A 14,273-nucleotide genomic window follows, 5' to 3' on the forward strand; every position below is an offset into this window, starting at 1 on the left:
CATTAATCTAACTGAAATAAGTCAGAGAGAGACAAATACCATATGATCTCACTTATATGTGGAATCTAAAAACCAAACCAAACAAACAAAAAAACTAAAACCAAAAACACCAAGCTCATAGATACAGAGAACTGACTAGTAGTTGCCGGCAGGGAGGATGATGAGGGGCCTGCCAAATGGGAGAGGGAGTGAAAAGTTACAAAATTTCAGTTATAAAATAAACAAGTCATGGGGATGTAATGCATAGTATGGTGACTATAGTTAATAAAACTGTTTTGCATATTTGAAAGTTGCTAAAACAGTAATTTTGAAAAGCTTCACCACAAGAAAAAAAGTTTTCTCTAACAGTGAATGGTAACTATATATGAGTGGATGGATGTTAACTAGACTTATTGTGGTGATCATTTCACAATATATACAAATGTCGAAACACTATGTTGTATACCTAAAACTAATATAGGTTATGTCAGTTATACCTCAAAAATTAATTAATTAATTAATTAATTAATTAATTAATTAAAAGAATGGGGCTTCCTGATTTCAATAGGGATAATGGGATCCCAGTGTCATAGAGGTCAGGTGGTAACACTTGACCATTAGAGAGAAAGCGGAGACAACGACCATAATAAGCCTCAGGGACAGAGAGGCAATCAGAGCATTTTGGTCCCCAGGGGTCTGTGGCAGTGGTAAATCAACCATGAAGTTCCCAGGAATAAGGTAGGTGGGCAGCCTACCGATTCATAAAATCAGAGCAAGTCTAAGCCAAGTGAGCAGAAACCTGACTTTAGTGACTGTAAGTGAAAAGTACCCAGTTCCCAGCCTCCAGTCAGCTCACAGATCCAGGATTCCATAACTGAGGTAGAGGCCACATCCCTTTGGAAAAGGACTTTGTGAGGGGGGCCTGGGTGGTGCAGTCAGCTAAATGTCCAACTCTTGATTTTGACTCAGGTCATGATCTCAGGGTCGTGGTCTCAGAGCCATGGAATTGAGCCCGATGTCGGGCTCCAAGCTCAGCGTGGAGTCTGCTTAGGACTCTCTCTCTCCCTCTCCCTCTGCTCCTCCCCCACCACATGTGCACGTGCACACAATCTCTCTCTCTCTCTAATAAATAAATCTTCAAAAAAAAAACACACAGAAAAAGGACTTTGCAACTTAGCCACAATTTCATATCATATATCTTCCTTAAAGCCTTCCACAGAGGATGTGCAGCCATTTATCAGGGTGATGGGCACTGGGGAAGAGAAAACCTGGGTTCCTCGGGGTTATTAGATAATGAATTGATGTTGAATTAATTAATTCTGCGTGAGTTCATTAACCCTGAATAACGTTAACTGCTGAAGGCCCACAGCACCACACCAGCCTACCAGTCAGGTCATAAGTGGTGTCTTGGTCCAAGGCTATCTCACAGCATGTCCAACAAATCTCACAGGAAATGATCCTGTAATTATTTCCCCACAGACATGCTTAGCAACTAACAGAAACAATCTTCTAATTGGTTTCCTAATGGAGTAAGAGCCATTGTGTAGGAAAGGTAGAGTGAAAGTTTCTGTTACTGAAAGATACATGGTAGGTGATTCCCATTACATCCCATTTAACTCAACTGATGGTTCATCCTTGAAAAAGCAACATGGATCTTGGAGAATATGAGTTGTCATGAACTTAATCAGCTATTGGTGTTAACTTCAGCAGCTATTCCAGATATATCTTTACTTTGTAGTAAAACAAATTAGCACAGCTTCTGATAACTTGGTAAGCAAAGGCCAAGTTGAGTAGAGCCCAAAGGAACAGAAATAAGTTTCTTATGCCTGTGACATAGGGATATTGTGTGGAGCCTCTGACAAGGGCTAATGGGAGAATCACAGTGAGAGCCCAAAGCAAGCTCATTTGAAAAGCAGTTCCTAGGGGGCACCTGGGTAGTTCAGTCGCTTCACGATCTGCCTTTGGCTCAAGTCATGATCCCAGGATTCTGGGATCAAGCCCCCCATTGGGCTCCCTGCTCAGCAGGAATCCTGCTTCTCCCTCTCCTTCTGCCTGCCACTCCCCCTGCTTGTTCTCTCTCTCAAATAAATCAAATATAATCTTTAAAAAAAAAAAAAAAAAAGCAGTTCCTAGATTGCTACCGGAGCCTGGTGGACATTGACCCCTGACTTGTAGGCTATCAACTGACCTGTGATCTGAGGTGCCCATCATTAACTTGCTATTATCTAAAACATCATTTAGGATCCCATCATAAAATTAGGAGTGTGTAGAATCATTCTACTATTTAGTGGAAATACAATAGATAAGAGAGAGCCTGAGCAGGTCTCAAAATCACAAGAAATTCTCATGACCATGGCTCAGAGTCCCATGTAGCTATGTCTGCTGCCTTACCACCTCTCCCTGAACTCACGTCCGTGGCCTCATGAGAGCACCTGGTGTACACAAGGGTGCGCGGTATGCTGGCATCTGGAAGTGGGTGACCACCGAAGGACAGCCACACTCAGGGTTAGCCCTAAGACACAATAAAAGGGAATATCTCCAGCACATAGAACTTTGGGTAGTTCATCCATGGTCCACTCTGGACCTGAGGTATGAATCTCTACTGACATGGGAAGTCATTGACAGATTATCTGACAGATCAGGGGCTTGGAGAGAGCAAAATTGGAAGACTGGTGACAAAGAGATCTGGGAAAGTAAATGTGGACTCTCAGAATGGGTGCAAAATGTAAAAGCAGTTGTATTTTACATAAATGCTTCCCAGGGGACATCCACAGCAAAGAAGACTCTCACTGAATCAGGTGGAAACAAGATGACTCATCCCGTGGATGTCCGTCAATCTCTTTCCCCAGCCATTCATTGTTTGCTCAGTGGATACATGAAAAAAGTGGCCATGGCAGCAGGGATGCTATGTGTGAGCTCAACATGAACTTCCCCTCACCAAGGATGATATGACTGGAGTTACCATTGAGTGCCAAATGGCCAATGGCAGAAGCCAAAACAAGACCCCCAATATGGCGTCATTTCCCCAGAGTGGAGGGTGAAGGGAGCAGCCAGCTACCTAGTGGAAAGCTGGTTAACACTTAACACTGGACCTGTTCTTCATGGAGAAGGGAGTGATTTGTCCTCATGAGAATTCATACTATTCAGATTTGCCCCCATAACATTCTGCGCATTCCATTCATGCCTTACAGAACACCTTATTCATCACCATTGTATCCCATACAATATCACTTCAGGCCCAATAACATCTTATGGCAAAACAAATGTGGCAGAGGGAACAGGCCCAGTGCATTCACTGGTCTTACTCTGTTCCCATCACCCAGAAGTATGTGGCCTGACAGAATGGTGGATATGGTCTACTGGAGGTTTAACTAGGGTGTCAGCTAAACCACAATCCTGTGAGGTTGGGCAACTGTCCTATCGACATAGGATATGCTTTAAACCAAACAAGGGTGGGAGGAGAGAGTGGCCCCTCAAAATATACCCAATAATCCACTAAAGGAATTTTTTCTAACTGTCCCCCTTAAATCTTGTGCTCTGAGAATTTGGAAGTCCAAATTCCAAAGAGAGGAGGGTAAGCACCAGGGAACATAGTCAGGCTTCCATTGAATTGGAAGGAAGACTGCCACCTGACCATTTGGTGCTCCTGGCACCAGTGAACCAACAGGCAGAAAAGAAAGGGGCTACTGTATTAGTCAGATCTTTGATCCTGATTCCCAAGGGAAATGGTTGCCGATACACAAATGCCGAGAAGGGACTATGGCTGGAACCAGAGGGCTTCTCAGGTGCCTCATAGCGGTCTGACGTCTGAGCTGGGTTACCTAGAAATGCCTGAGACAGGGATTTAGGAACACATGATTTATTTAGGGAATGTGTCCTTCAAGAAAAACCTCTAAAGGAAGGAAGCAGGATAGGGGAAGGGGAAAGAGCTGAACGTAGCTGTGGTCTCAGACAAACTTGCTCTGAACATAAACTATGCCATAGATTTCCTCCCTTTGAGGCAAGGGCACTACCTTTTTTCACTTGTATTGTACCTTGTGTTACTCTTTGGAATGGCCAACTTTTGAAGGAAGCTGAAGGCAATTCTCTACGGAAGGGAGCAGCTGTGAGCAGTTAGCAGCCTATACAGCAGTGGGGGTGGGGGTGCCGCCTGGGAGAGGGGAACTGTGCAGGGCACACAGCATCTACTAAAAACAATGGGAAGCCACAGCAACCCCCCTAAAACATGTCCTCTTCTGGTAGGAATCCGTAGAACTAGATGGACACTGTAGATGTGAGAATAACGGATAGGGCAGATTTTCTGAGGAAACCAAGACTACAGGATTCAGAGCACCGGTGAAGATTTTGGCCTTGAATGAAAGGGACCCTCTATCCTCTGAAACCATAGGGAATGAAATCTCTGTAAAATTAAAGGTTTAGGTAAATCGATAAGCAAAGGGTGAAAAAAATTCAAAATTCACCTAAATTGTATTGAAAACCTACTATTAATACATGTCTGGCATATCTTAGGGGCCGGGACAGTAACAGCGTAAGAAACAGGCCTCTGATCCAATATAAAACAGTACAAGGACGATGGAACCAAGGTGGGCTGGGTCAGGGAGGTGTTATCTGAGACACAAAGAATCAGTTCCCTCCACGCTAGCAGTAGGGAGTGCTCTGAGCAGAGCGGAAGTGACAGCCCACGTGAATGCCTGGAGAAGACGGAGAACACAACACATGGGAGAACCGAACGAAGTTCTGGGACGAGGGGTGGTAGCAAAAGGTAAGGCAGAGCCGTGCCTCAAGCCAGGTAGCAGCATAGCACAGCACACATCACCGTTCAAACCATCAAAGGGTCTTAAGAATATGTACCCCGTGACATGTGTGGTCTTGAACGATCTAGGCCATGGTTCCAACATTGACGGAGACTAAGCAAGGCCTGATGGCCTCAATCTTCTCCATTAAAGGCTAAACCATCTGCTCAAGGTGAAGAGTACGAGCACGTGAGAAAAATTACACAAATTACAAAGGCTTCAGACAGCTGGTGAAAGAATGGGAGGTGGGAGAAGTCGAGGCCCAGACTGATACTAAGCCCTGGAATTTGGTGCAGCGTCAATCGGCCCCTGCGCGCTACTCACCAACAGAACCCGGCCTCCTCCACACTCCTTGAACGTATACTCACTGCACCTACTTCAAACCAGTTGCATCGTCTAGGAAGAGGCACATAGGCTGGATCCAGGGTTGGTCACTTGAAGAGCGAATACAGCGGTGGGATGAGAACGCACAGACCACGAACGTGCTGCACGTCAGAGCACAGGCCTTAGCGTGCGCGGGAAAGGAGGAGGTCCAGGAGGGGTCAAATATACTAGGAGAAGAGTGTAGGTGTCAAGGACATAGAAATCTGTGAAGCCAAAATCCGGGAGAAGAGAAATGAGGAAATTGCTGAAAAGCACCAAGTGTGGGAAAGTTCAGAGGTTGCATTTGTGAGTTTGAAGTTTTTGAGGCGGAAGGTAAAAAGCAACATAGAGTTTAATACAAATCGCTGAACTGAGTTTAAGGAACTTCCGGCTGGATGCTGGGCATTTCACATGGCTTAGAAGTTGTGGCGGAGAACGTGAGCCAGGAGCTCAGATTCTTAGTGAGGCTTCAAGATCACAACAAAGAGGCCTAAAGACAGCAACTCACCTCGTGAGGGACTTCCTTTCGGTACTTCCCGATGTCGCAGGACATCCTAGGAGAAATGTTTAGCTGGACACCTTTCAAAGTTAAGAAGTCGGCAAGAAAATAGCTACAAATCTTACACTGTATTCTGGCAAAAAAGTAAGAGGCAATTTCAACTGGTTGGCACCTAAATACAACCAGAGTTACCTTCTTTAGCCTCTAGATTGAAAATATTAATTTACAACTGTTATCTTTTTTTTTTTTTTTTTTTTTTTTTTTTTTTTTTTTTTTAAAGATTTATTTATTTATTTATTCGACAGAGAGAGACAGCCAGCGAGAGAGGGAACACAAGCAGGGGGAGTGGGAGAGGAAGAAGCAGGCTCATAGCGGAAGAGCCCGATATGGGACTCGATCCCGTAACGCCGGGATCACGCCCTGAGCTGAAGGCAGATGATCAACCGCTGTGCCACCCAGGCGCCCCGAATTTACAACTGTTATCTAACAGAACACTAAATAACTAAAGACTTAGGGACAAGTGTACGATTTTGTTTTGGATTTCGTTTTGGTAATTCCAGACCCAAAACATAAAGTTTAAAAACCAAATCAGTCATTTTTGCCACTCGAAAATCCTTGCATAACACTTTATTAATATTAAATAACGAAAAAATTTAAGTCAGCAATCTGCTTTTATGACCTGTTTGTTATAAGATAAAAATTACCCTGAGCTGTTTAAGTTCCATTTTCTACCTTCTTTTCTACAAAGCCAAAAGAATTCTGTCACTGGGCAATTCTGGCCTATGAAGTGATGGCACAATTAGGCTATTGCTGTACGTAATCAGGAGACCTTAAACAGCATCTTTGGAACCAGAATGCTTCCTCAAGAATGCAATCAATAGATCACAGAATGACTGATGTTAATGCAGTGAATCTAGCTAAGATATCTTTGGGGCTACTAATGAAACAAAATCAAATTTTAAAAATTTTGAGTAAAAGGGGCACGCCTGGGTGTCTCAGTCAGTTAAGCATGTGCCTTTGGCTCAGGTCATGATCCCAGAGTCCGGGGATAAAGCACAGCATCAGGCTCCCTGCTCAGCTGGGAGTCTGCTTCTCCCTCTGCCCCTCCCCCATCTTGTGCTCTCTTACTCTTTCACTTTCTCTCAAATAAATAAATAAAACCTTTAAAATCTTTGAGTAAAAGGAAAGATAATTAAAAGTGCTATTTTTAGGGGCGCCTGGGTGGCTCAGTCGTTAAGCATCTGCCTTTGGCCCAGGGCGTGATCCCAGAGTCCTGGGATGGAGTCCCGCATCAGGCTCCCTGCCTTGCTGGGAGCCTGCTTCTTCCTCTCCCACTCCCCCTGTGTTTCCTCTCTTGCTGGCTGTCTCTGTCAAATAAAGAAAATCTTTAAAAAATGATAATAAAATAAAAAATAAAGGTGCTATTTTTAGGATGGTATCACAAACTAAATAGCAAAATAAAAGAGCTTGGATTTGATAGCAGTAGTGCTTTATACTGCTTCTTTGCACCTTCCCTTCTTGGTACTTACCTCTAAATTTAGCATACTAACTCACCATTAACTTTAAGATCGTTTATTTATCAATTATCACCATTAGTAAGAATGTATTAGACCTTATATATACCCATGAATAGTAATATATATATTCATACTTATTTAAAATATAATTTTTCATGTATATAAGTACCTAGTAATTTCTATTTTTAAAACATATCAGCTTTGAATCCTTAATCTCTTGGCTTTAAATCAAATAAATTGAAGATATCAGTGGTAAAAAGAACTTGCTAAAACTTTTTGTATATAGAACTTGGATTGAGATCTAATGAATCCACATTTTGGTACATTCTTCCTAGTAGGCAGCCAAGTATTGCTACTCCAGCACTTAAATGCAGCCTCCCCCTCACCAGAGCAGGGAGACTATTGTGTTTTCCTTCTCTCAAACGGAAATCAAATCTGGAGTTTAGGTGAACATGACACTAATATGATGGGAAGAGATCATTAAAATGGCCTATTTTTCTGTAGGCCACATGTCCATATCATTGTAAAACCTCTGCTGGGATAGGAATACTCTTTGTAGCGCCCACTGCATGCAGCAAAGCACTTTCTAAGTACTAATTACTGCAATAGCTCAATGTTTGTTGTAGAAATCAACGAATAAAGGCGCAACAATATAATGTGGACATACTTAGAAATGATAAAATGCACCAGAACGAACGCTAGGCATTACCATGCTCCTCTGTGCCTTGGCCCCTAATCTGGCCTGACTTTTCCCCATAAACCTAATCCTGGGCAATGCCCCAGGGACAGGTTCCTCAACTCCGCTCGGCCGGAGGGAGCTCTGCGCACTCCTTCCCTCCTCCTCCCAGGCCGCCCTCTCCCTCTCCCTCTCCAACTTCTTCCCAGCCTGGTCCTGGATACCAGACCTCAAGAACACCCAGGGACCGCCCACCCGCAGATCTCCAGGAGAGGGATGGAAGAACCCGCGGAGGAAGCTCGGCGACTACGATCTCTTGCGCATGCTTCCGGGCTGGACAAGAGTCACGCTGGAGCCCGCAAGAATGGGAATCCACTTCTCCACATTTTGGAGGTGACCTGGAAAAGTCCGTACCAAAACACTAAATCTTCAAAGGAGGAACGCGCCGGACCTTTCAGGAGATCCGACCGGAGGAGCTGCTCGCAAAACCCGGAAAGGTTTTCCGGATCGGCCAACCCGGACATGCGCAGAAGCCTCCCCCGCGGCGGCTGCGGCGGCGGCGGCGGCGACGGTGTCTCCAGATCCGGAAGGTAAACGACCTCAGCTGCCGGTGGCCTGACGCCTCCTGGGTCATGTCGGCCCAGGGTGACTGCGAGTTCCTGGTGCAGCGAGCCCGGGAGCTGGTGCAGCACGACCTGTGGGCAGCCAAAGCTTGGCTGATCACAGCCCGCAGCCTCTACCCCGCAGACTTTAACATCCAGGTGAGGTCAGGCCCTTGCACGCGGCTGCCCCCGTGGAGGTGTAGCACTTGGCCGCTCCGGGGCTACACTGGCCGCCAGCTCTTCCCGCCTTGGGGGCCGTCGCCTCCAGTCCGGCCCGCCCCTCTCGCTCTCTTCCCCCTTCTCTCCACCTCCCCCGCGCCGCTCTCCGACACTCCTCACACGCATTCTCCCCCGCGAGACCAGCACCTTGAGATACAGCGGACCCGTTGGAGGTCCGGGTGGCTGGAGGCGTTGGGGGTGTTTTGCTTTCCGGTGGCCGGCTCGGCCCCCCCCCCCCCCCCCGCCTCTGGGAAAGGCCGTCTTCCCGCTCGTTCATCATGGCAGCCATTTGTGTAGTGCCTACTAATTTTGAGACCTTATTCCTCCAATCTTGGGGACCGAAGGATTGTAAGTGACCCCGAGGGTTCGCACTCCTAAGCCCCGTGGCTCTGTGCCAGCAGGTGATGCTTTGCTGTCAGGCCCTCTCGGGTTGGGGGTGCTCAGTGAAGGCCAGCTAGCTGCGGGCGGTGAGCTAGGACCAACCCCGGGCGGAGGTTGTGACCCTCGGGGCCGATCTGTGTTGCAGTATGAGATGTACACCATCGAGCGAAATGCCGAGAGGACTGCCACCGCCGGGAGACTGCTGTACGACATGTGAGTTCAGCTTGCACTGCCCTCGACCTTTGAGGTTTTGTCTGTGTGTGGAAGTGGGAGCTGGGGGGAGATCTTCAAGTTCATCTCCATCTCTTGCGTCTAGGCCTTCGTTAACTGCTGACGTGCCTTCTGCAGAGAAGGCTTATGTTTTCTTCTTGTTAAAACTTTTCTTTCAATAATGTATTTTATTTTGGAAATAATACGTGCTCTTTGCAGTTCGGACAATACTAAAATATAGAGAATAACAAGTGAAAGTTCCGCCAGCTCAACCAGAGTTTCTTGTGTCTGTGTACATGTATACACAATGCAGCACATACAAGTTGGTGTTTGTGGGAAAGAGCTACAAAAGGGAAATCATACTGCATATATCACGCTGCAGCTTGCTTTCTTCACCCACTGTCATGGAGGGATGCCTTTATTTTTCAGTATGTAGAGCTCTTCTTTTTCATATTTGCATAGCATTTCATAACATTCGTGGACATTGAGGTAGTTTCCAATTATTTGAGATTATATTCAGAGTGTCAGTAAGCAATTTTGTACCCAAATTTTAGTGTTTTTCTGTAGAGTAGATTCTTAAACATTGATTTTCACAGTCAAGGGTATACGGGATACACTATCAAATTACTCTCCAAAAAATACTATTCGAATTTACATTTCTACTAGCCGTGTATAAGAGTGCCCATTTTCCCACACATTTGCCAGCATTGGATATTATCAGTCTTTCTATCGGGTTTTTGATTTTTGCCAGTGATAGAAAGTGGTATCTTACTATTTTTTGGAAGTTTGTGTTCATCGTATTACTAATAAGACTGCGTATCTTTTCAAGTGTTCTCTTTGTTTGTATTCTTTCTGTGTTTTGCTTTTGCCCACTTTTTCTTTTGGGTAGGTTTTTTTTCTTTTCTTTTTTCTCGTTGATATTTAGGCGTGCTTTATATATTATGGTCATTTGTCTTTTCACTTATAAAAACTCTAAAGACTTTTGTGATTAACTTCATTTTCCTTAATTAGTTTTTATTTTTGTATCTTTATTTTGGTTTGTTTGGGTGCATCCACATATTCACTTGTAATAAAGAAAAATGTGTATTTCTCCGTATGCTCATGTTCTTTTCTTTTTGTAATACTATATAGAATCTGACATTTTAATTTATTGCATTCATTTTAAAATAGGTTTGTGAATTTCCCAGATCAGCCCGTGGTGTGGAGAGAAATCAGCATTATTACATCAGCATTAAGGAACGATTCACAGGATAAACAAACCCAATTTTTAAGAAGTAAGAATGGAGTTATAACTTAATGGTGTATAAATTACCGTTTCTGGAATACTAAGTTGTATATAGTAATTTCACAGAAAACTCAACATCTGTGGTACTGGTATCCAAATGTATGTTTGTTCTTGACAACTGAGGTCTGTGCAAATGGTGTCATTTGGTCCCTTGAGCATTTGCTTAGAAACCTCTAAGCTTCCTTAAAGGGTGTGCATTTATCAGTTGGACCAGGGAATTGAATATATTTTTAGCAGGTTTTATAGTGATCAGAAAGCATCTGTAGGTTAGGCAGATCTCCACAAAAAAGGAGAGAAACTTTTAGTGGTTTATGATCTTTCCCCTGGGTTGTGATAGCCAATCAGAGATTTCAAATTCTGGATAAAAAAGTATGTGGTTTAGGTTATTTCAACTTAAACAAGTGCATCCTCTTTATCTCAGCCAGCAGCAAGCACTGTTGTGACCCTTCCCCTACGCCATTCTTATCTTCTGGATCTGATAAGGCCTCCAAGTGTTTTAGGGTCATTCAGCAAACATCTGTGTCTAATACCATCTGACCCAGAAGCCTTCTAGGTTGTAGGTAAAACTGAAACAGTGATTCTAAATGTAGTATTTACTGCTCAGTACATGAAAATGCCTTATTTCCACTTTAGCTTCAGGATTTTCTTTCTGAAAGAAAATTTTTAAAGTACAATGTGTTATGTACAGGTTTATTTGAAACTCTCCCTGGTCGGGTCCAGTGCGAAATGTTACTAAAGGTTACGGAACAATGCTTCAACACATTGGAACGATCAGAAATGTTGCTTCTACTTTTGAGACGCTTCCCTGAAACAGTGGTGCAGCATGGGGTATGATTTGATCCTTTCCTTTTCCTCAAGAGAAAATAAAACCGATCAGCACATCCATCAGCTGGGTTAGAAGCTATAGTGGGTATTATTCTAAAAGCAGAAATTCTGAAGAATACTGGGTAAGACTGAACTTAAATCAAGGAATCTTCATCAGTAAAGCTAAAACGATGTTACTGTTATCAGACTTCGTAAATTTCCAGAAGCTGTCCCATCAGTGTAAGGAAATAGTCACCAAGCTTTGACAGTGCTATTTATTTGCAATCTGTAAAGTACAGTAAAGTTGTTTGTTTGTTTGTTTTAATCCTCTTCCAGAGGTGCCTGGGTGGCACAGTCAGTTGAGCGTCTGACTTTTGGTTTTGGCTCAGGTTGTGATCTCAGGGTGGTGAGATTAAGCCCCATGCCAGGCTCCCAGCTCAGCATGGAGTCTGCTTGAGATTCCCTCCCTCTCCCTCTCCCTCTCCCTCTGCACCCACGCTCCCTCATGCATGCTCTCTCTCTAAATAAATAAATCTTTTTAAAAAATCCTATTGCACTGTAGTCAACAATGTTTGAATTTAACTGAGAGCCATAGTCTATAGTCTTCACAGACATGTTTTTCATGTGCTTTTCCCTCTATTCCTTCTGTCTGTAATAATTATTGGTAAGTGTTAGGTATCTTCTTCCATACTCCCTGTACTCCCTGGACCCCTTGAGGTAGATAGTATCCCACTTTAGAGATGAGGAGAATCTTAAATACGTTAGTAGCTTCTTATAGCTAGTAAGTGGGAGATTTAGGATTCAAATCCTTAACTCTATTAATTCAAACTCTCTTGTTTATTCTTACCCACACTATCTTTCAAGCTTCTGGCTCCAGTTAACCTTTTCTGTACCTCCCTCTATTCATTTCCTAGGGCTGCTGTAACAAAGGACCAGAAAACTGAGTGGCTTAGAACAACCAAAATTTATTCCCACACAGTTCTGAAAGCTGAAAGTCCAAAAGCAAGGTGCGGGCAGAGCCATGCTCCCTCTAAAGGCTCTAGGGAAAGATCCTTCCTGCCTCTCCCTGGCTTCTGGTGGTCACCAGCAATCTTTGTCATTCTTCAGCTTGCAGCTTCATCATTCCAGTTTCCACCTCTGTTGTCACATGACTTTCTTCCCTATGTGTCTATGTTCCTGTGTCTTTACATGACCATGTAAGGAGTGTAGTCATTGGATTTGGGCTTGCCCTAACCCAGTGTGCCCTCTTCTCAACTAATTGCATCTACAAAGAGCTTACTTTTTTTATAAGATAAAATATATGTAGGGTCACATTCTGAGACTCTTTGAGTGGACATGAATTTTGGGAGGATGCTGTTCAACCCAATACATTCCTTGATCCTTACTCAACTATTAGCTTTTTGTGTTACCTTTTCCATTATTCACCCCACCCCATGCATCGCCAACTGACCCCAAGGAAGATAATGCAGATGTCTGGGTGGATTTTGATAAGCCTGCTTTCTACTCTGCTAGGGAATACGTGGTAGAAAGTAATGGAAAGGTGCCCTTAAAAGTCAAACAGTTGCATCCAGCCTAGCCCAGGCTGAATGACTGGCTACTCCTGACAACACTTGAAAGTGGTAAGGTTTGTTGACATAATACATCTCGATGTAGAGAATACAGTTAGTTTCTACATTTTGTAGAAAATTTCTACATCTCCTTTATCATTCTAACTAGTTCCAGTGCTTCCTTCAAGTTTCTGTAGACATCTTGTTAGCATTTTAATTTTGCTAGTTCAGAGGAGAATGACCAAGACAAAATAGTCAGTGGTCAGGTGAATTTGGGGTTTCCTTCCGGGCTGTGTTGCTGATGCACTTTGTTTTCTAGTCTTTAAAATGAGAATATTTGTTTCTTGGGGAAGTTTGCTTATACAAACTGGTATTAAAAAAAATATTTCTTTATGTAAATCTGACGTTTTAAACTGTAATACATTTAAATGATTTAACTGTATTTTGAAACAGGTCGGCCTTGGGGAAGCATTATTAGAGGCTGAAACTATTGAAGAACAAGAATCTCCTGTTAACTGCTTTAGAAAATTATTTGGTAAGAAAAATTGTATTTTGTATTAATTCCTTATGTAAGTAGAATATGCTGGAGTAAGTATCATTTCAGGGATAAGGTCATTTCTGGAAAGCAAAGGAACTTTTCATGGTGTGAAATTTAAATCCTTGTTTATTTTTTTAGTCCAGAAAGCATTTAAGCAACTCCTATATTTTTATTACGTAATATTCGATACCTCCTAAAGAATATGTGTAATATGTTCAAGTATGAGGCATAATAATAAATATCTGAATTGTCACCCAGTGTAAGAACTAGATCCTTACCCATAATGTAAAATTTGCTTGTGTATTTCCTTGCTCACTCCATCCACTAGTGTCCCTCTGCACTGCAGTTTTTAAATAAATGTGCCATAAAGGGTTTTTTCCCCTATATATTTTGGATTCTACATTAAGTGAACTCTAAAATAATATTTTGTTCCTATCAGAATTGTAGGGTAAAAAGACAACTTAATTGTTTTTTCTTATTTTTCCTTTTCAACAGTCTGTGATGTCCTTCCTCTAATAATTAACAACCATGATGTCCGATTGCCTGCCAATTTATTATATAAGTACTTAAACAAAGCAGCTGAATTTTATATCAATTACGTCACTAGGTCTACTCAAATAGAGAGTCAACATCAAGGTAAGTGATGCTTCAATTTTATTTATACAGAGTTTGGTAAATTGCAAACTCAGAAATCCCTCATCATTCTGATTATTCTTTGGATGCATACCAGTTTGATAGTGTTCTAAAAGATGATTCCTGGAAAAAATACTACAGGTAAGAAATGAGACTTTCCTGGGGGCGCCTGGGTGGCGCAGTCGTTAAGCGTCTGCCTTTGGCTCAGGGCATGATCCCGGCGTTCT

The 14,273-nt window shown here is 43.1% G+C and overlaps 1 protein-coding gene and 1 long non-coding RNA gene across 9 annotated transcripts in view; one reads left to right on the forward strand and one right to left on the reverse strand.

The window, feature by feature from the left end:
* Positions 1–5,854, reverse strand: part of LOC130541876 (uncharacterized) — a 30,090-nt gene extending 24,236 nt beyond the window's left edge. The window contains exon 1 of the long non-coding RNA XR_008955951.1: positions 5,644–5,854. This is a non-coding gene — a long non-coding RNA (uncharacterized LOC130541876). The remainder of the gene's footprint in view (positions 1–5,643) is intronic.
* A 2,477-nt stretch (positions 5,855–8,331) lies between these two features.
* The window catches only part of INTS10 (integrator complex subunit 10), a 36,425-nt gene continuing 30,483 nt past the window's right edge, over positions 8,332–14,273 (forward strand). For 4 of the 8 annotated variants that reach the window (XM_026485683.4, XM_057303339.1, XM_026485687.4 and 1 more), the window contains exons 1-6: positions 8,351–8,588; positions 9,175–9,242; positions 10,410–10,513; positions 11,213–11,352; positions 13,329–13,410; positions 13,909–14,049. In XM_026485683.4, coding sequence (XP_026341468.1) covers positions 8,460–8,588; positions 9,175–9,242; positions 10,410–10,513; positions 11,213–11,352; positions 13,329–13,410; positions 13,909–14,049 — 664 coding nt within the window. In that variant the 5' untranslated portion in view covers positions 8,351–8,459. Of the gene's footprint in view, positions 8,589–8,901; positions 8,997–9,174; positions 9,243–10,409; positions 10,514–11,212; positions 11,353–13,328; positions 13,411–13,908; positions 14,050–14,273 lie in introns of those variants that run through there. The other 4 variants (XM_026485682.4, XM_048226274.2, XM_057303341.1 and 1 more) reach the window with 4 other exon arrangements.

This window comes from Ursus arctos, unplaced genomic scaffold, assembly GCF_023065955.2.
Source record: "Ursus arctos isolate Adak ecotype North America unplaced genomic scaffold, UrsArc2.0 scaffold_27, whole genome shotgun sequence".
NCBI classification, from domain to species: Eukaryota; Metazoa; Chordata; class Mammalia; order Carnivora; family Ursidae; genus Ursus; species Ursus arctos.